General features: G+C 40.0%; 1 protein-coding gene across 3 annotated transcripts in view; it reads right to left on the minus strand.

The window, feature by feature from the left end:
• CNTN3 (contactin 3) overlaps positions 1-16,225 on the minus strand; it is a 358,712-nt gene that overhangs the window by 90,991 nt on the left and 251,496 nt on the right. For all 3 annotated transcript variants that reach the window (XM_055110140.2, XM_063602820.1, XM_057301830.1), the window contains one exon: positions 14,700-14,850. In XM_055110140.2, the coding sequence (XP_054966115.1) occupies positions 14,700-14,850 (151 nt within the window). The remainder of the gene's footprint in view (positions 1-14,699; positions 14,851-16,225) is intronic.

Consider the following 16,225-nt stretch of genomic DNA (forward strand, 5'->3'; position numbering starts at 1 on the left):
CAAAAGTTTAGATTCTGCTTGTAAGTACCATCATCACATTACTCAGTGTTTCACAAAGGGCAAAAGTGGCCAGTTAGGAGCATTTCTTGAGCTTTTAAACTCCTTTATGGAACTACTTGATCAGGGTGGAGATGAATGTAAAATTGCATGTAATTTTTAAAATTAAGGCATAGGCCGGGTGCCGTGGCTCACGCCTGTAATCCCAGCACTTTGGGAGGCCGAGACGGGTGGATCACGAGGTCAGGAGATCGAGACCATCCCGGCTAACACGGTGAAACCCCGTCTCTACTAAAAATACAAAAAATTAGCCAGGCGTGGTGGCAGGCGCCTGTAGTCCCAGCTACTCGGGAGGCTGAGGCAGGAGAATGGCGTGAACCCGGGAGGCGGAGCTTGCAGTGAGCCGAGATTGCGCCACTGCACTCCAGCCTGGCGGACAGAGCGAGACTCCGTCTCAAAAAAAAAAAAAAAAAAAAAAAAAAAATTAATTAATTAAATAAAATAAAATAAAGGCATAATTTAAATACAGTATAATACACCTTTTTCTGATGCACAGTTCTGTGCACTTTAACAGATGAATGCAGTCATGTCATCTCTCACAATCATGGGCTACAGCAGGTCCCTCATCCCAAAAATCCTTCTGTGTCCCTGACAGTCGACCTCTACACCCACTCCCAGCCTCTGGCAAGCAGTGATCACTTTTTTTTTTCCCTAAAACTGCTCCTTTTTCAAAAATGTCATATAAATCCAATAATACAGCATATAATGCTTACTGCATTTTAATGCCAGCTTTTATCTATGTGCAGGAAATACATTAAGATTGGGTAATATCTTTTAAAAACATTGCCTGGATTATAGTTATTCATATTTGGAAAAAAATTCACTCTTTCTTTAAAAGGCATTTAATTTTCAATAGTATTAAATGTTGCATAAAACATTTGAAATAATTTTAATGTGTTAATTAGAAGCAATGAGCCATTCTTTTACTTTTGTCTGACTGAGGTTATTGCAATAAAATATTTACTATTATAAGCAATAGCATTAAAATGAAGGACCCCATTTAAAAAAATAATTAGCTAGTATGTTTCAAGTACCACTAAGTGATAGAGATAAGTTAAATAATCTTTAAAATACACCAACTGGCTCTTTCTCACAAACCACGCCTGTTCTCATTCTCAAGGGTCTTTTTCAATGTTAGTTTCCTTAAAAGAGACAAAACATACAGTTTTGATTTGTCTCTTTTGGAAATAGGTGGATTTAAGTGAATGAATGAATGAAATAGCACAAAAACATTGACACCTGGTGAAATACTATTGAATACTGAAAAAGGCAGTACATTTTTGTTTATTCCAAAATGTTTCTTGCTGCAGGGAGAAAAAAAGCACAATAACTTTACCCAATATTGGATTGTATAATACCAATATAAAACAAACAAACAAAAAAAGCCAAAATAAGAAAAAGAAAAACCTTTACTCAATACTGAATGCCAGTAATTATGAAGTTTAGAATAGTTGAGCACCAGGTGACTTGGCATTTATTTAATAAATCAATCACTAAATCATTAAATGAGACTGTAACACAGTTCTCTCTACTGATAACTTGTATGTACGAGAGTTTCAGAGGCAAGCTGTACAGCCTCTACCATTTAAAGACATCTACCCTTCCTAGAAAGTGGTATCCACTACAATGGCTCAGCTACCATCTCCAGGCTCATGACACATAAATCTCTATTCTATAGCCTGAGTCTTTCTCCTATGTTCCAGATTCAGTCAACCTTTGTATGCACGGATATATCCAGTTGGTTTTTCAGTAGGTACTTCAAACTCAACCAATCCCAAACTGAACTTATCCTATTTGCCCTCATTTCTGCCATTTCTATAAGGTTCCCTGTCACACAGAATGGGTCTGCCATGCTCCCTGAATCCTAACCTGGAAATCTAGGATTTATCCTTGACTCCTGTCTTCTCTTCAAATCATGCCTCTAATCAACAGCTCTTGTTGATATAACATTTTCTCAAACTCCTCAAGGCTTCCCTTCATTCCCACTGTCATTTCTTTAGTTCAGACTGTAATACTGTTTTGCTCAGATAGGTGGATTGCTGCTAATGAGGGATCTTGCTTTCAGTCCTGGTACCACTTCAACCCATCTGCTGGTACCAGTGTTTTTGTTTTGTTTTGTTTTGTTTTGTTTTGAGACAGGTTCTCACTCTGTTGCCCAGGCTGGAGTGCAGTGGCAAGGTCTCGGTACACTGCAACCTCCAACTCCTGGGTTCAAGCAATTCTCATGCCTCAGTCTCCCCAGTAGCTGTGATTACAGAAGTGTGCCACCATGCCTAGCTAATTTTTGTATTTTTAGTAGAGATGCGGTTTCACCATGTTGGCCAGGCTGGTTTCAAATTCCTGGCCTCAAATGATCGATGTGCCTCGGCCTCCCAAAGTGCAGGGATTACAAGCATGAGCCACCACACCCTGCTGGTCCTCTTTTTTAAACAGAAATTTAATCCTGTACATCTTCTACTTTGATTTTATTCTGTTGCATCCCAGTGCTTGTGGAATAAAGCCCAAATTCCTTAATTCGGTATACACTGTCATTGACAATAAGACCCCTGCTTACCTCTACTGCCCAATTCTCTCTGAACACTCCCCTCCATGGCACCTTAAAATGGAGGCCCATTGAACAATCAGTTACTCAAGTACCTGCTATGCTCTGAATATGTCCCTCCAAAATCCATGGTGAAACCTCATGCTCACTGTGATGGTATTAAGAAGGGGGGCCTTTGGGAAGTTATTAAGACATAGGGGTATAAGGTCAGTGCCCTTATAAAAGAGATTGAATGGAGCTGCCTTGCCCCTTCTACCATGTGAGGATGCAGCAACAAGGCCCCATCTATGCATCAGAGAGTGAGCCCTCACCAGACTGGTGCCTTGTTCTTAGACTTCCCAGCCTCCAGAACTGTGAACAATAAACTTCCATTATTTATAAATTACCCAATCTAGTATCTTGTTATAGTAGCCCGAATGAACTAAGGCAGTACCCAAACCATGACTGGCCTCTGTACCTTTCCACATGCTATTCTTTCTTCCTGGAATACTCTTCTCCAACAAAAACCCCGGTCATCTTTCAAGTCCTGCTGCAGACATCACCTTCTCTACAGAGCTTGTCCTGATCCCTAATTTGGAGATAAGAGCCTTCCTAGGTGATTCCCTGAATATCCCGTACTTTGCCAATTGAGTTTTATTGTACCTGTCCTGTTACCTGTCTGTATACCCTGAAAAGCTACAAACAATGGCATAGATGTATCTGATAAATAACAAATACCTAGTGCCTAGCATATAGTAGGTACTCAAGGTATTTGCAGGGGGGAGGAGCCAAGATGGCCGAATAGGAACAGCTCCGGTCTACAGCTCCCAGCGTGAGCGACGCAGAAGACGGGTGATTTCTGCATTTCCATCTGAGGTACCGGGTTCATCTCACTAGGGAGTGCCAGACAGTGGGCGCAGGTCAGTGGGTGCGCGCACCGTGCGCGAGCCGAAGCAGGGCGAGGCATTGCCTCACCTGGGAAGCGCAAGGGGTCAGGGAGTTCCCTTTCTGAGTCAAAGAAAGGGGTGACGGACGCACCTGGAAAACTCGGGTCACTCCCACCCGAATATTGCGCGTTTCAGACCGGCTTAAAAAACGGCGCACCACGAGACTATATCCCGCACCTGGCTCGGAGGGTCCTACGCCCACGGAGTCTCGCTGATTGCTAGCACAGCAGTCTGAGATCAAACTGCAAGGCGGCAGCGAGGCTGGGGGAGGGGCGCCCGCCATTGCCCAGGCTTGCTTAGGTAAACAAAGCAGCCAGGAAGCTCGAACTGGGTGGAGCCCACCACAGCTCAAGGAGGCCTGCCTGCCTCTGTAGGCTCCACCTCTGGGGGCAGGGCACAGACAAACAAAAAGACAGCAGTAACCTCTGCAGACTTAAATGTCCCTGTCTGACAGCTTTGAAGAGAGCAGTGGTTCTCCCAGCACGCAGCTGGAGATCTGAGAACGGGCAGACTGCCTCCTCAAGTGGGTCCCTAACCCCTGACCCCCGAGCAGCCTAACTGGGAGGCACCCCCCAGCAGGGGCACACTGACACCTCACACGGCAGGGTATTCCAACAGACCTGCAGCTGAGGGTCCGTCTGTTAGAAGGAAAACTAACAAACAGAAAGGACATCCACACTGAAAACCCATCTGTACATCACCATCATCAAAGACCAAAAGTAGATAAAACCACAAAGATGGGGAGAAAACAGAACAGAAAAACAGGAAACTCTAAAATGCAGAGCGCCTCTCCTCCTCCAAAGGAACGCAGTTCCTCAACAGCAACGGAACAAAGCTGGATGGAGAATGATTTTGACGAGCTGAGAGAAGAAGGCTTCAGACGATCAAATTACTCTGAGCTACGGGAGGACATTCAAACCAAAGGCAAAGAAGTTGAAAACTTTGAAAAAAATTTAGAAGAATGTATAACTAGAATAACCAATACAGAGAAGTGCTTAAAGGAGCTGATGGAGCTGAAAACCAAGGCTCGAGAACTACGTGAAGAATGCAGAAGCCTCAGGAGCCGATGCGATCAACTGGAAGAAAGGGTATCAGCAATGGAAGATGAAATGAATGAAACGAAGCGAGAAGGGAAGTCTAGAGAAAAAAGAATAAAAAGAAATGAGCAAAGCCTCCAAGAAATATGGGACTATGTGAAAAGACCAAATCTACGTCTGATTGGTGTACCTGAAAGTGATGCGGAGAATGAAACCAAGTTGGAAAACACTCTGCAGGATATTATCCAGGAGAACTTCCCCAATCTAGCAAGGCAGGCCAACGTTCAGATTCAGGAAATACAGAGAACGCCACAAAGATACTCCTCGAGAAGAGCAACTCCAAGACACATAATTGTCAGATTCACCAAAGTTGAAATGAAGGAAAAAATGTTAAGGGCAGCCAGACAGAAAGGTCGGGTTACCCTCAAAGGGAAGCCCATCAGACTAACAGCGGATCTCTCGGCAGAAACCCTACAAGCCAGAAGAGAGTGGGGGCCAATATTCAACATTCTTAAAGAAAAGAATTTTCAACCCAGAATTTCATATCCAGCCAAACTAAGCTTCATAAGTGAAGGAGAAATAAAATACTTTACAGACAAGCAAATGCTGAGAGATTTTGTCACCACCAGGCCTGCCCTAAAAGAGCTCCTGAAGGAAGCGCTAAATATGGAAAGGAACAACCGGTACCAGCCGCTGCAAAATCATGCCAAAATGTAAAGACCATCAAGACTAGGAAGAAACTGCATCAACTAACGAGCAAAATCACCAACTAACATCATAATGACAGGATCAAATTCACACATAACAATATTAACTTTAAATGTAAATGGACTAAATTCTCCAATTAAAAGACACAGACTGGCAAGTTGGATAAAGAGTCAAGACCCATCAGTGTGCCGTATTCAGGAAACCCATCTCACGTGCAGAGACACACATAGGCTCAAAATAAAAGGATGGAGGAAAATCTACCAAGCAAATGGAAAACAAAAAAAGGCAGGGGTTGCAATCCTAGTCTCTGATAAAACAGACTTTAAACCAACAAAGATCAAAAGAGACAAAGAAGGCCATTACATAATGGTAAAGGGATCAATTCAACAAGAGGAGCTAACTATCCTAAATATTTATGCACCCAATACAGGAGCACCCAGATTCATAAAGCAAGTCCTGAGTGACCTACAAAGAGACTTAGACTCCCACACATTAATAATGGGAGACTTTAACACCCCACTGTCAACATTAGACAGATCAACGAGACAGAAAGTCAACAAGGATACCCAGGAATTGAACTCAGCTCTGCACCAAGCGGACCTAATAGACATCTACAGAACTCTCCACCCCAAATCAACAGAATATACATTTTTTTCAGCACCACACCACACCTATTCCAAAATTGACCACATAGTTGGAAGTAAAGCTCTCCTCAGCAAATGTAACAGAACAGAAACTATAACAAACTATCTCTCAGACCACAGTGCAATCAAACTAGAACTCAGGATTAAGAATCTCACTCAAAGCCACTCAACTACATGGAAACTGAACAACCTGCTCCTGAATGACTGCTGGGTACATAACGAAATGAAGGCAGAAATAAAGATGTTCTTTGAAACCAACGAGAACAAAGACACAACATACCAGAATCTCTGGGACGCATTCAAAGCAGTGTGCAGAGGGAAATTTATAGCACTAAATGCCCACAAGAGAAAGCAGGAAACATCTAAAATTGACACCCTAACATCACAATTAAAAGAACTAGAAAAGCAAGAGCAAACACATTCAAAAGTTAGCAGAAGGCAAGAAATAACTAAAATCAGAGCAGAACTGAAGGAAATAGCGACACAAAAAACCCTTCAAAAAATTAATGAATCCAGGAGCTGGTTTTTTGAAAGGATCAACAAAATTGATAGACGGCTAGCAAGACTAATAAAGAAAAAAAGAGAGAAGAATCAAATAGACGCAATAAAAAATGATAAAGGGGATATCACCACCGATCCCACAGAAATACAAACTACCATCAGAGAATACTACAAACACCTCTACGCAAATAAACTAGAAAATCTAGAAGAAATGGATACATTCCTCGACACCTACACTCTCCCAAGACTAAACCAGGAAGAAGTTGAATCTCTGAATAGACCAATAACAGGAGCTGAAATTGTGGCAATAATCAATAGTTTACCAACCAAAAAGAGTCCAGGACCAGATGGATTCACAGCCGAATTCTACCAGAGGTACAAGGAGGAACTGGTACCATTCCTTCTGAAACTATTCCAATCAATAGAAAAAGAGGGAATCCTCCCTAACTCATTTTATGAGGCCAGCATCATTCTGATACCAAAGCCTGGCAGAGACACAACCAAAAAAGAGAATTTTAGACCAATATGCTTGATGAACATTGATGCAAAAATCCTCAATAAAATACTGGCAAACCGAATCCAGCAGCACATCAAAAAGCTTATCCACCATGATCAAGTGGGCTTCATCCCTGGGATGCAAGGCTGGTTCAACATACGCAAATCAATAAATGTAATCCAGCATATAAACAGAGCCAAAGACAAAAACCACATGATTATCTCAATAGATGCAGAAAAAGCCTTTGACAAAATTCAACAACCCTTCATGCTAAAAACTCTCAATAAATTAGGTATTGATGGGACATATTTCAAAATAATAAGAGCTATCTATGACAAACCCACAGCCAATATCATACTGAATGGGCAAAAACTGGAAGCATTCCCTTTGAAAACTGGCACAAGACAGGGATGCCCTCTCTCACCGCTCCTATTCAACATAGTGTTGGAAGTTCTGGCCAGGGCAATGAGGCAGGAGAAGGAAATAAAGGGTATTCAATTAGGAAAAGAGGAAGTCAAATTGTCCCTGTTTGCAGACGACATGATTGTTTATCTAGAAAACCCCATCGTCTCAGCCCAAAATCTCCTTAAGCTGATAAGCAACTTCAGCAAAGTCTCAGGATACAAAATCAATGTACAAAAATCACAAGCATTCTTATACACCAACAACAGACAAACAGAGAGCCATATCATGAGTGAACTCCCATTCACAATTGCTTCAAAGAGAATAAAATACCTAGGAATCCAACTTACAAGGGATGTGAAGCACCTCTTCAAGGAGAACTACAAACCACTGCTCAAGGAAATAAAAGAGGATACAAACAAATGGAAGAACATTCCTTGCTCATGGGTAGGAAGAATCAATATCGTGAAAATGGCGATACTGCCCAAGGTAATTTACAGATTCAATGCCATCCCCATCAAGCTTCCAATGACTTTCTTCACAGAATTGGAAAAAACTACTTTAAAGTTCATATGGAACCAAAAGAGAGCCCGCATCGCCAAGTCAATCCTAAGCCAAAAGAACAAAGCTGGAGGCATCACACTACCTGACTTCAAACTATACTACAAGGCTACAGTAACCAAAACAGCATGGTACTGGTACCAAAACAGAAATATAGATCAATGGAACAGAACAGAGCCCTCAGAAATAACGCCGCTTACCTACAACTTTCTGATCTTTGACAAACCTGAGAAAAACAAGCAATGGGGAAAGGATTCCCTATTTAATAAATGGTGCTGGGAAAACTGGCTAGCCATATGTAGAAAGCTGAAACTGGATCCCTTCCTTACACCTTATACAAAAATCAATTCAAGATGGATTAAAGATTTAAACGTTAGACCTAAAACCATAAAAACCCTAGAAGAAAACCTAGGCATTACCATTCAGGACATAGGCGTGGGCAAGGACTTCATGTCCAAAACACCAAAAGCAATGGCAACAAAAGCCAAAATTGACAAATGGGATCTAATTAAACTAAAGAGCTTCTGCACAGCAAAAGAAACTACCATCAGAGTGAATAGGCAACCTACAACATGGGAGAAAATTTTTGCAACCTACTCATCTGACAAAGGGCTAATATCCAGAATCTACAGTGAACTCAAACAAATTTACAAGAAAAAAACAAACAACCCCATCAAAAAGTGGGCGAAGGACATGAACAGGCACTTCTCAAAAGAAGACATTTATGCAGCCAAAAAACACATGAAAAAATGCTCATCATCACTGGCCATCAGAGAAATGCAAATCAAAACCACTATGAGATATCATCTCACACCAGTTAGAATGGCAATCATTAAAAAGTCAGGAAACAACAGGTGCTGGAGAGGATGTGGAGAAATAGGAACACTTTTACACTGTTGGTGGGACTGTAAACTAGTTCAACCATTGTGGAAGTCAGTGTGGCGATTCCTCAGGGATCTAGAACTAGAAATACCATTTGACCCAGCCATCCCATTACTGGGTATATACCCAAATGACTATAAATCATGCTGCTATAAAGACACATGCACACGTATGTTTATTGCGGCATTATTCACAATAGCAAAGACTTGGAACCAACCCAAATGTCCAACAATGATAGACTGGATTAAGAAAATGTGGCACATATACACCATGGAATACTATGCAGCCATAAAAAATGATGAGTTCATATCCTTTGTAGGGACATGGATGAAATTGGAAACCATCATTCTCAGTAAACTATCGCAAGAACAAAAAACCAAACACCGCATATTCTCACTCATAGGTGGGAATTGAACAATGAGATCACATGGACACAGGAAGGGGAATATCATACTCTGGGGACTGTGGTGGGGAGGGGGGAGGGGGGAGGGATAGCATTGGGAGATATACCTAATGCTAGATGACGAGTTAGTGGGTGCAGCGCACCAGCATGGCACATGTATACATATGTAACTAACCTGCACAATGTGCACATGTACCCTAAAACTTAAAGTATAATTAAAATAAATAAATAAATTAAAAAAAAAAAAAAAAAAAAGAGTGGTGAAATGGAAAAAAAAAAAAAAAAAAGGTATTTGCAAATGTGAACTTAACTGTGAGAGCCCAGGAATCACTTTTTGCAGGATAAGCCTTTGTTATCTACTCATAGCAGCTTTTTGAAGACCTCTGTTGGGCAGTAATCCATTTACTACTCTAGCTTGAAATGCTCTCCATACTTGAAAGAAACAACTCTCATTTCTTCAAAGCGATTCTATAATTTAGGTGCCTCACTGACTGAGATCCACATGATCACGGCTGATTCATAATTGCAAAGCTGTTATTGTGCTGCTATAAAACTTTATAAACCAGGTGGATTATGATTATTTATTTATTTATTTTGAGACGGAGTCTCGCTCTGTCGCCCAGGCTGGAGTGCAGTGGCATGATCTCGGCTCACTGCAAGCTCCGCCTCTCGGGTTCACGCCATTCTCCTGCCTCAGCCTCCTGAGTAGCTGGGACTACAGGCACATGCCACCATACCCAGCTAATTATTTTTGTATTTTTTTAGTACAGACAGGGTTTCACCGTGTTAGCCAGAATGGTCTCGATCTCCTGACCTCGTGATCCGCCTGCCTCGGCCTTCCAAAGTGCTGGGATTACAGGCGTGAGCCACCGTGCCTGGCCGATTATTCAAATCTATTATACGATTTACACAGAAGGCACATTTATCAGTTTATCCAATTATTATTATTATTTTTAATAGAAGGAGTTTCCCTCTTGTTGCCCAGGCTGGAGTGCAGTGGTGCAATCTCGGCTCAACGCAACCTCTGCCTCCCAAGTTCAAGTGATTCTCCTGCTTCAGCCTCCCAAGTAGCTGGGATTACAGTCATGCAGCACCACGCCCAGCTGATTTTGTATTTTTAGTAGAGACAGGGTTTCTCCATGTTGGTTGGGCTGGTCTTGAACTCCTGACCTCAGGTGATCCACCCGCCTTGGCCTCCCAAAGTGCTGGGATTACAGGCGTGACCCACTGCACCCGGCCTCAGTTTATTCAGTGCTTAAGAAAAGTATTTAATCCTTTGATTGTCTTCTGATTTAGACCTTGAATGATACATATATAGAATATTGGCTTAATCAAAATGTATTTGCTGCCAGTGGCCTCTATGTTAGGCTAGAGAAAGCTTTCATCTTTATCATAAGTTTCTTATTCACCGACAAGTCCAAATTAACCACTTAAAAAAACTAAAAAATCAAATACAGTTCAAATTTTGTCATAAATATCCCATTAAATATTGTCTTCCATTCTTTAATGCACCAATGAATTCATTTCTCCTTCAAATAAGATTGAATCTGCATTTTTAAAGTTGTAACAATGCATGATCTAACAACCACAATAAATCTACCATTTAATGTGTTTTTCTGATTTGGCTGAAGCCTGCAGACCAAGTTAAGAGGGATGGATATGGGGCTTTCGTTGCCAAGTGATGACTGCGGCCACTCTGATTTCCCATGGACTTGGAGAAGGTTCAAGTCCGCAACTTGTTCGATAATTGCTTCTAGCAGGCTTCTCCCTAAGCATCAAGGCCCTGGCTCATCAGTGTTTTTTGCTGTCCAAAAAGATAAAAACAAAATTCAAACCACAGATCTAAGGAGGATTGGAACACCATGGACCTCTCTTAAATATGTTCCCTCTTTTTAAGGATATCTTCATATATGAAAGCTTATGATCTGTACGGGAGATATTAGAAATATATCATACAAAGCAGAGTGTCAGAAGGCTTGAAAGGGATAGAGAACTAACTTTTATTACCACGAGACACTGCTGGGTTAGCAATTATTTTCCTCTCTCTCCTTAAAAACACAATCTCAATTTTTTTTATTGGGTGCATTCCCGTCCATAAAAAAAAAAAAAATTCTGTATTTCCCAGTTTCTCTTGCAGTTAAATGTGGCCAGGGCATGAATTTCTGATTAGTATGGTATAAGGAAGAGTGTTGTATGGGACTTCTGGGAAGACTCTTAAAGGGAAGGAAGTGTATTCTTTTTTTTTTTTTTTTTTTGATTCATTTATTTATTTATTTATTATACTTTAAGTTTTAGGGTACATGTGCACATTGTGCAGGTTAGTTACATATGTATACATGTGCCATGCTTGTGCGCTGCACCCACTAACTCGTCATCTAGCATTAGGTATATCTCCCAATGCTATCCCCCCCTCCCCCTACCCCACCACAGTCTCCAGAGTGTGATATTCCCCTTTCTGTATCCACGTGATCTCATTGTTCAATTCCCACCTATGAGTGAGAATATGCGGTGTTTGGTTTTTTGTTCTTGCGATAGTTTACTGAGAATGATGGTTTCCAATTTCATCCATGTCCCTACAAAGGACATGAACTCATCCTTTTTTATGGCTGCATAGTATTCCATGGTGTATATGTGCCACATTTTCTTAATCCAGTCTATCATTGTTGGACATTTGGGTTGTGTATTCTTATTTCTACCTTCCTCCTTGCTGTTGCCTGGGATGTCACTGGGAGGCCGGCACAAAACAGTGGTTTTGGTTCATGAGTTGAGAGTGGTGGGACAGCAAGACAGCAGGGCCTGCATCCCTGCCGAATGGAGAGTCCAGGTAGCCTTGACTGTCAGCCTTCACAGTGACCAACCAACCAATGAACGGCCAACCAACAAACAAAAAAATTCTTTTTCAGCCACTTTTACTTTCAAAATTTTATTTATAACATGATCTCATTCTTATAGATTGGTATATGTATATGTACAAATATCAGGCTAAATCCTGATTTTGCAGTGACTATGTAAGGAAGGATATATTATCTCTATATTATGGAAGAGGAAACGGAGGTTCAGAGGTATTACATAGCTAATCTAATGACACTAAATTTTTGTGTTCAAAAATCTTCGAACACAAAAATGTCAGCAGTTCTAAAGGAAGAGTTAACTTCCAGCATAGTCAAAATTAAATAGTTTGTGCCACGAATCTAAACTTGTATTAAGTATAGGTTAAAGTATTAAGTGGCTAAATCAGAAATTCCAGGTTAGATCCTGGAACTTACACACTTTTACCAGCACCATCGCTATACAATGTGGATATAAATATCTCCTTGTGTATCACTAGCTAAATCTCTTAATCCTTTTATCCCCTTTAAAAATTAAGATTAAAAGCCTCTACCTACTATATTTGCTACTATGAGGACAAGTTGATTTAGCATTGTACAAAGCATTGATATCCATGGGAAATAATCTCTATTTAATTCACGTATATTATTGAATCGATTAAAAAATTTTTGAACACAAAAATGTCATCAGCTCCATATGAAGAGTTAACTTCTAGCATAGCCAAAATTAACTAGTTTGTGCCACAAGCCTGTAGTTGTTTAAACTGGCTTACAAAATCAAACTGCAAATCACTAATTAACCTCCTGTTCCAGAAATCTATTCTGTGCAGCCAAGCATTTGGTTGGATTATGGTGAACCACTCAATTCACAATTTTATCTTGTCATCCTGCTGTGTCTGCCTTTTAATGAAGGCATCTTCGGCTAAATACTGGAGGAACTGCAGATTGTGCTGTTGTAACCAACTTGTCTAAATATACCTTTGGGCCTATAATCTAAAAGCCGTTCAACCTGGTCATGTGCAATCTGATGCTGTGATATTTTAGAAAAGCAAATCCACATTTCTTGGCCTAAGGTTTTATTGTTTGTTTGTATTCCTTTCATTTCCAAAGTAATAATTTGGACTCTATGACTTCAATGGCTGAGACCACCTCAAAGATTCTGGGCTCCCTGTACAAAATGTGGCACTGATAAAGCTTAGTGGTTATATCCTAGAGTCAAACAGAATGGCTCCCAATCCTGGCTATGTGACTTCAGGCAAATTAATTCCACTAAGTTTCTGTTTTTTCATTAGCTGCAGAAATATTTAAAAGTGATAATTCACTTAGTGTTCTGTGTTAAGTTTCCTATTGCTGTTATAAATGACCACAAACCTGATGACCTAAAACAACATCAATTTGTTCTCTTACAGTTCTGGAGGTCAGAAGTTCAGTATAGGTCTCACTGTGCTAAAATCAACATTCAGAAGGGTTGTGTTCCTTCTGAATCTGGAATCATTTTGTACTCATTCAGGTTGTTGGTGGAATTCAGCCTCTTGTGGTCATGGAACCGAGGTCCCTGTTTTCTTTACTGCTGGCCCCTTCCCTCATCTTCACAGCCAGCAACACTCATCAGAGTCTTTCTCAGGCTTCAGGTCTCTCCTGCCTCTTCTGTGATTATCACAGCTCTCTGACCAATCCTTCTGCCTTCCTCTTCCTCTCTTAAGGGCTCAGGTGATTACTTTGGGCCCACCCAGATACTCCAGGATAACCTCCTTATTTTAAAGTCAACTGCTAAGACTTTAGTTCCATCCTTAATTCTACCTTCAAATTTAATTACCTTTTGCCATGTAATATAACATAGTAACAGGTTTCCAGGATAAGGAGAGGGATGCTTTGGGGCCAATTATTCTGCTTATCACAAGCTCTGAGCATAATCCCTGGCAATAAACACTCAATAAACTGTAATAATAAATAATAAATATATAGTAAATTTATAATAGATAAGCAGCAGTAACAGCCAATACTTACGCTTACTTTCTGGCAGGTGTTTACCTAAGTGCTTTATTAATATTTATGTACTTCATGCACATAACAATTCTTGACATTAGGTGTGAACTATTATCACTCCCACTAACAAATAAGGGAATGAGGCACAGAAAGATTAGGTCACAGCACTGAGCAAGTAAAGGCAAAAATGAAGATTTGAATCCAGGTGGTCTAGCTCCAGAGTCTGTGCTTTTCACTAAGCCCATCCTGCTTCTTCATCTCAGTGTGATAATTACAGCCAGGAAATCAGGGATGCCTTTGTTTAAACTAAATACCAGTCATGCTAAATTATTTGAGTATAGGATAACGGCAATATTTGTATTTCTTTGGCATGTGCTGTTATTATACATCCTTCTCTTCTTTGTCCTGGGATGTGGATCTGCTTCTGGGACCAACATTCCTTCATCATTCTGGTTGAGTCTTCCCAGCGATTCAGGAAGAAAATCCTTGTTAAGAGAAAGTATTCTATGTGGGAAGACCTTGGATATATTTTCTGTGTTTAGATTTCAAAAAACTGAATACTCTTACAAAAGTATTAAAGAACAAAAATACTACTATTTTAGTTCTTAAAGATCTCACATGCTACTGAAATGCTATTTTGTTTCATTTCATATTTAAAACCTATGTTGATATCAGTATGGAAAGTGAGAGGAAAGTAAATGACCACTTTTCTGGACATCAGAATACCTTTCATGCTCCTGCACGCTCACATCCCCCTTCTTCCAGGAAGAGCGTGCCCTTGGGGAGGCTCTGGGTTTACAATCCAAGCTGACCAGGCTGCCCACCTGCACCTGAACCAACTTCTTCATTGGATTCTTTGAAAAATCTGGAGCAGAAGCTGAAAGGCAAGAAAGGAGAGAAGGAGAAGTGGATAATTTACAAAACTTCTTGTCAATTTCAAAGGTCCACTTTTACAGTTTTAAAAGTTGTCTTTACATTCAGGGTGTCAGTGCTTGATTTACTTGGCTTATTGTGTGCCACACACAGGATAATTCATGTTATTATGTTTTCTAGCAAGTCTAAATCGTGAGACAATTACTTTATACAGCAATGTTTAGTTTATGGTGAAGATTCAAAGTAGCTCAATCATGTGTTTATTAAATGAAAGGAAAACATTTGGTATAGAACGTTTTTAAATGTTAGCTCCACGAAGACAGGAATAGGGTTGTCTCTCTTGCTAACCTTTAGGACATAGCACTTGGTACAGTGCCTAGCATTCAACAAAGCTCAGCAAAACTTTGAGAACAGAGGCTAAGCACTGAATTAATATTCTCATACATATGCATGTATCAAGTTCCACGATAAAATGTTCAAATTGTTAGGTTGAACTTCCAAACTGGGGAAAAATAATATTACGCACATATTATTTTAAATGCTATAATGTTGCATGAAATATAATAATGTGTAGAAAATATTACATTTGCTAATAATACATGGGATGTTAATCCTGAAACAACACTTGAACATTTAAGATACATAATATTGTATCATTGGAATGAAAGGGTATGTTAATAAAAAAAAAATCACTCTTCCTTTTACTGCAAATGTGAAAAACATTAAAAACCTACTGCATTTCCCAAATAGCTAATGCTGTGTCTTATGGCAAATCCAAGTGAATACAATTTATTTATTTGATTAGTGGAAATCTTAGAGTGAATCATATTACATAATTATACATGTGATTGTGGTAAAGAAAACATGGTATCCAGAGGTTGTTGGCCTTAAAAATTAAAAATCATAAAAGAGTGATTTTTGTTAAAACAAAAACTTGTTTATATTTGAATACAATCTTTTGTTTACGCACCTCGTATTTCTTCATACACAACAAGCCCACACAGTACATTGAGTAGGACTCCACCCATTTTAAAGATGGATAAACTATGGCTCATCAGCTTAATTTATTGCAGTATAATTACAGTCTTTCAAGTTAAGACTTATATGCAAACTCCTCCCTCTTTTTGTCATAATATGCTACTTCTCTGTCATGGATAACAGCAGCCAGATTTTCAGTTGATCATCCCTCCAGGCATCATTCCTCCTGGTACAGATGATGCATTTCTAACTGCCAGGCACTAGAGATGAGAGAGCCCATTAAAGCAGGGTTTTTTCAATCCCTCTTGACATATAACATTTTGGGCTGGATAATTATCTTTTGTGAGAAGCTATTTTGTGCACTGTAGGATATTTAGCAGCCTCTCTGTCCTTCACCCACA

This window comes from Pan paniscus, chromosome 2, assembly GCF_029289425.2.
Source record: "Pan paniscus chromosome 2, NHGRI_mPanPan1-v2.0_pri, whole genome shotgun sequence".
Lineage (NCBI taxonomy): Eukaryota > Metazoa > Chordata > Mammalia > Primates > Hominidae > Pan > Pan paniscus.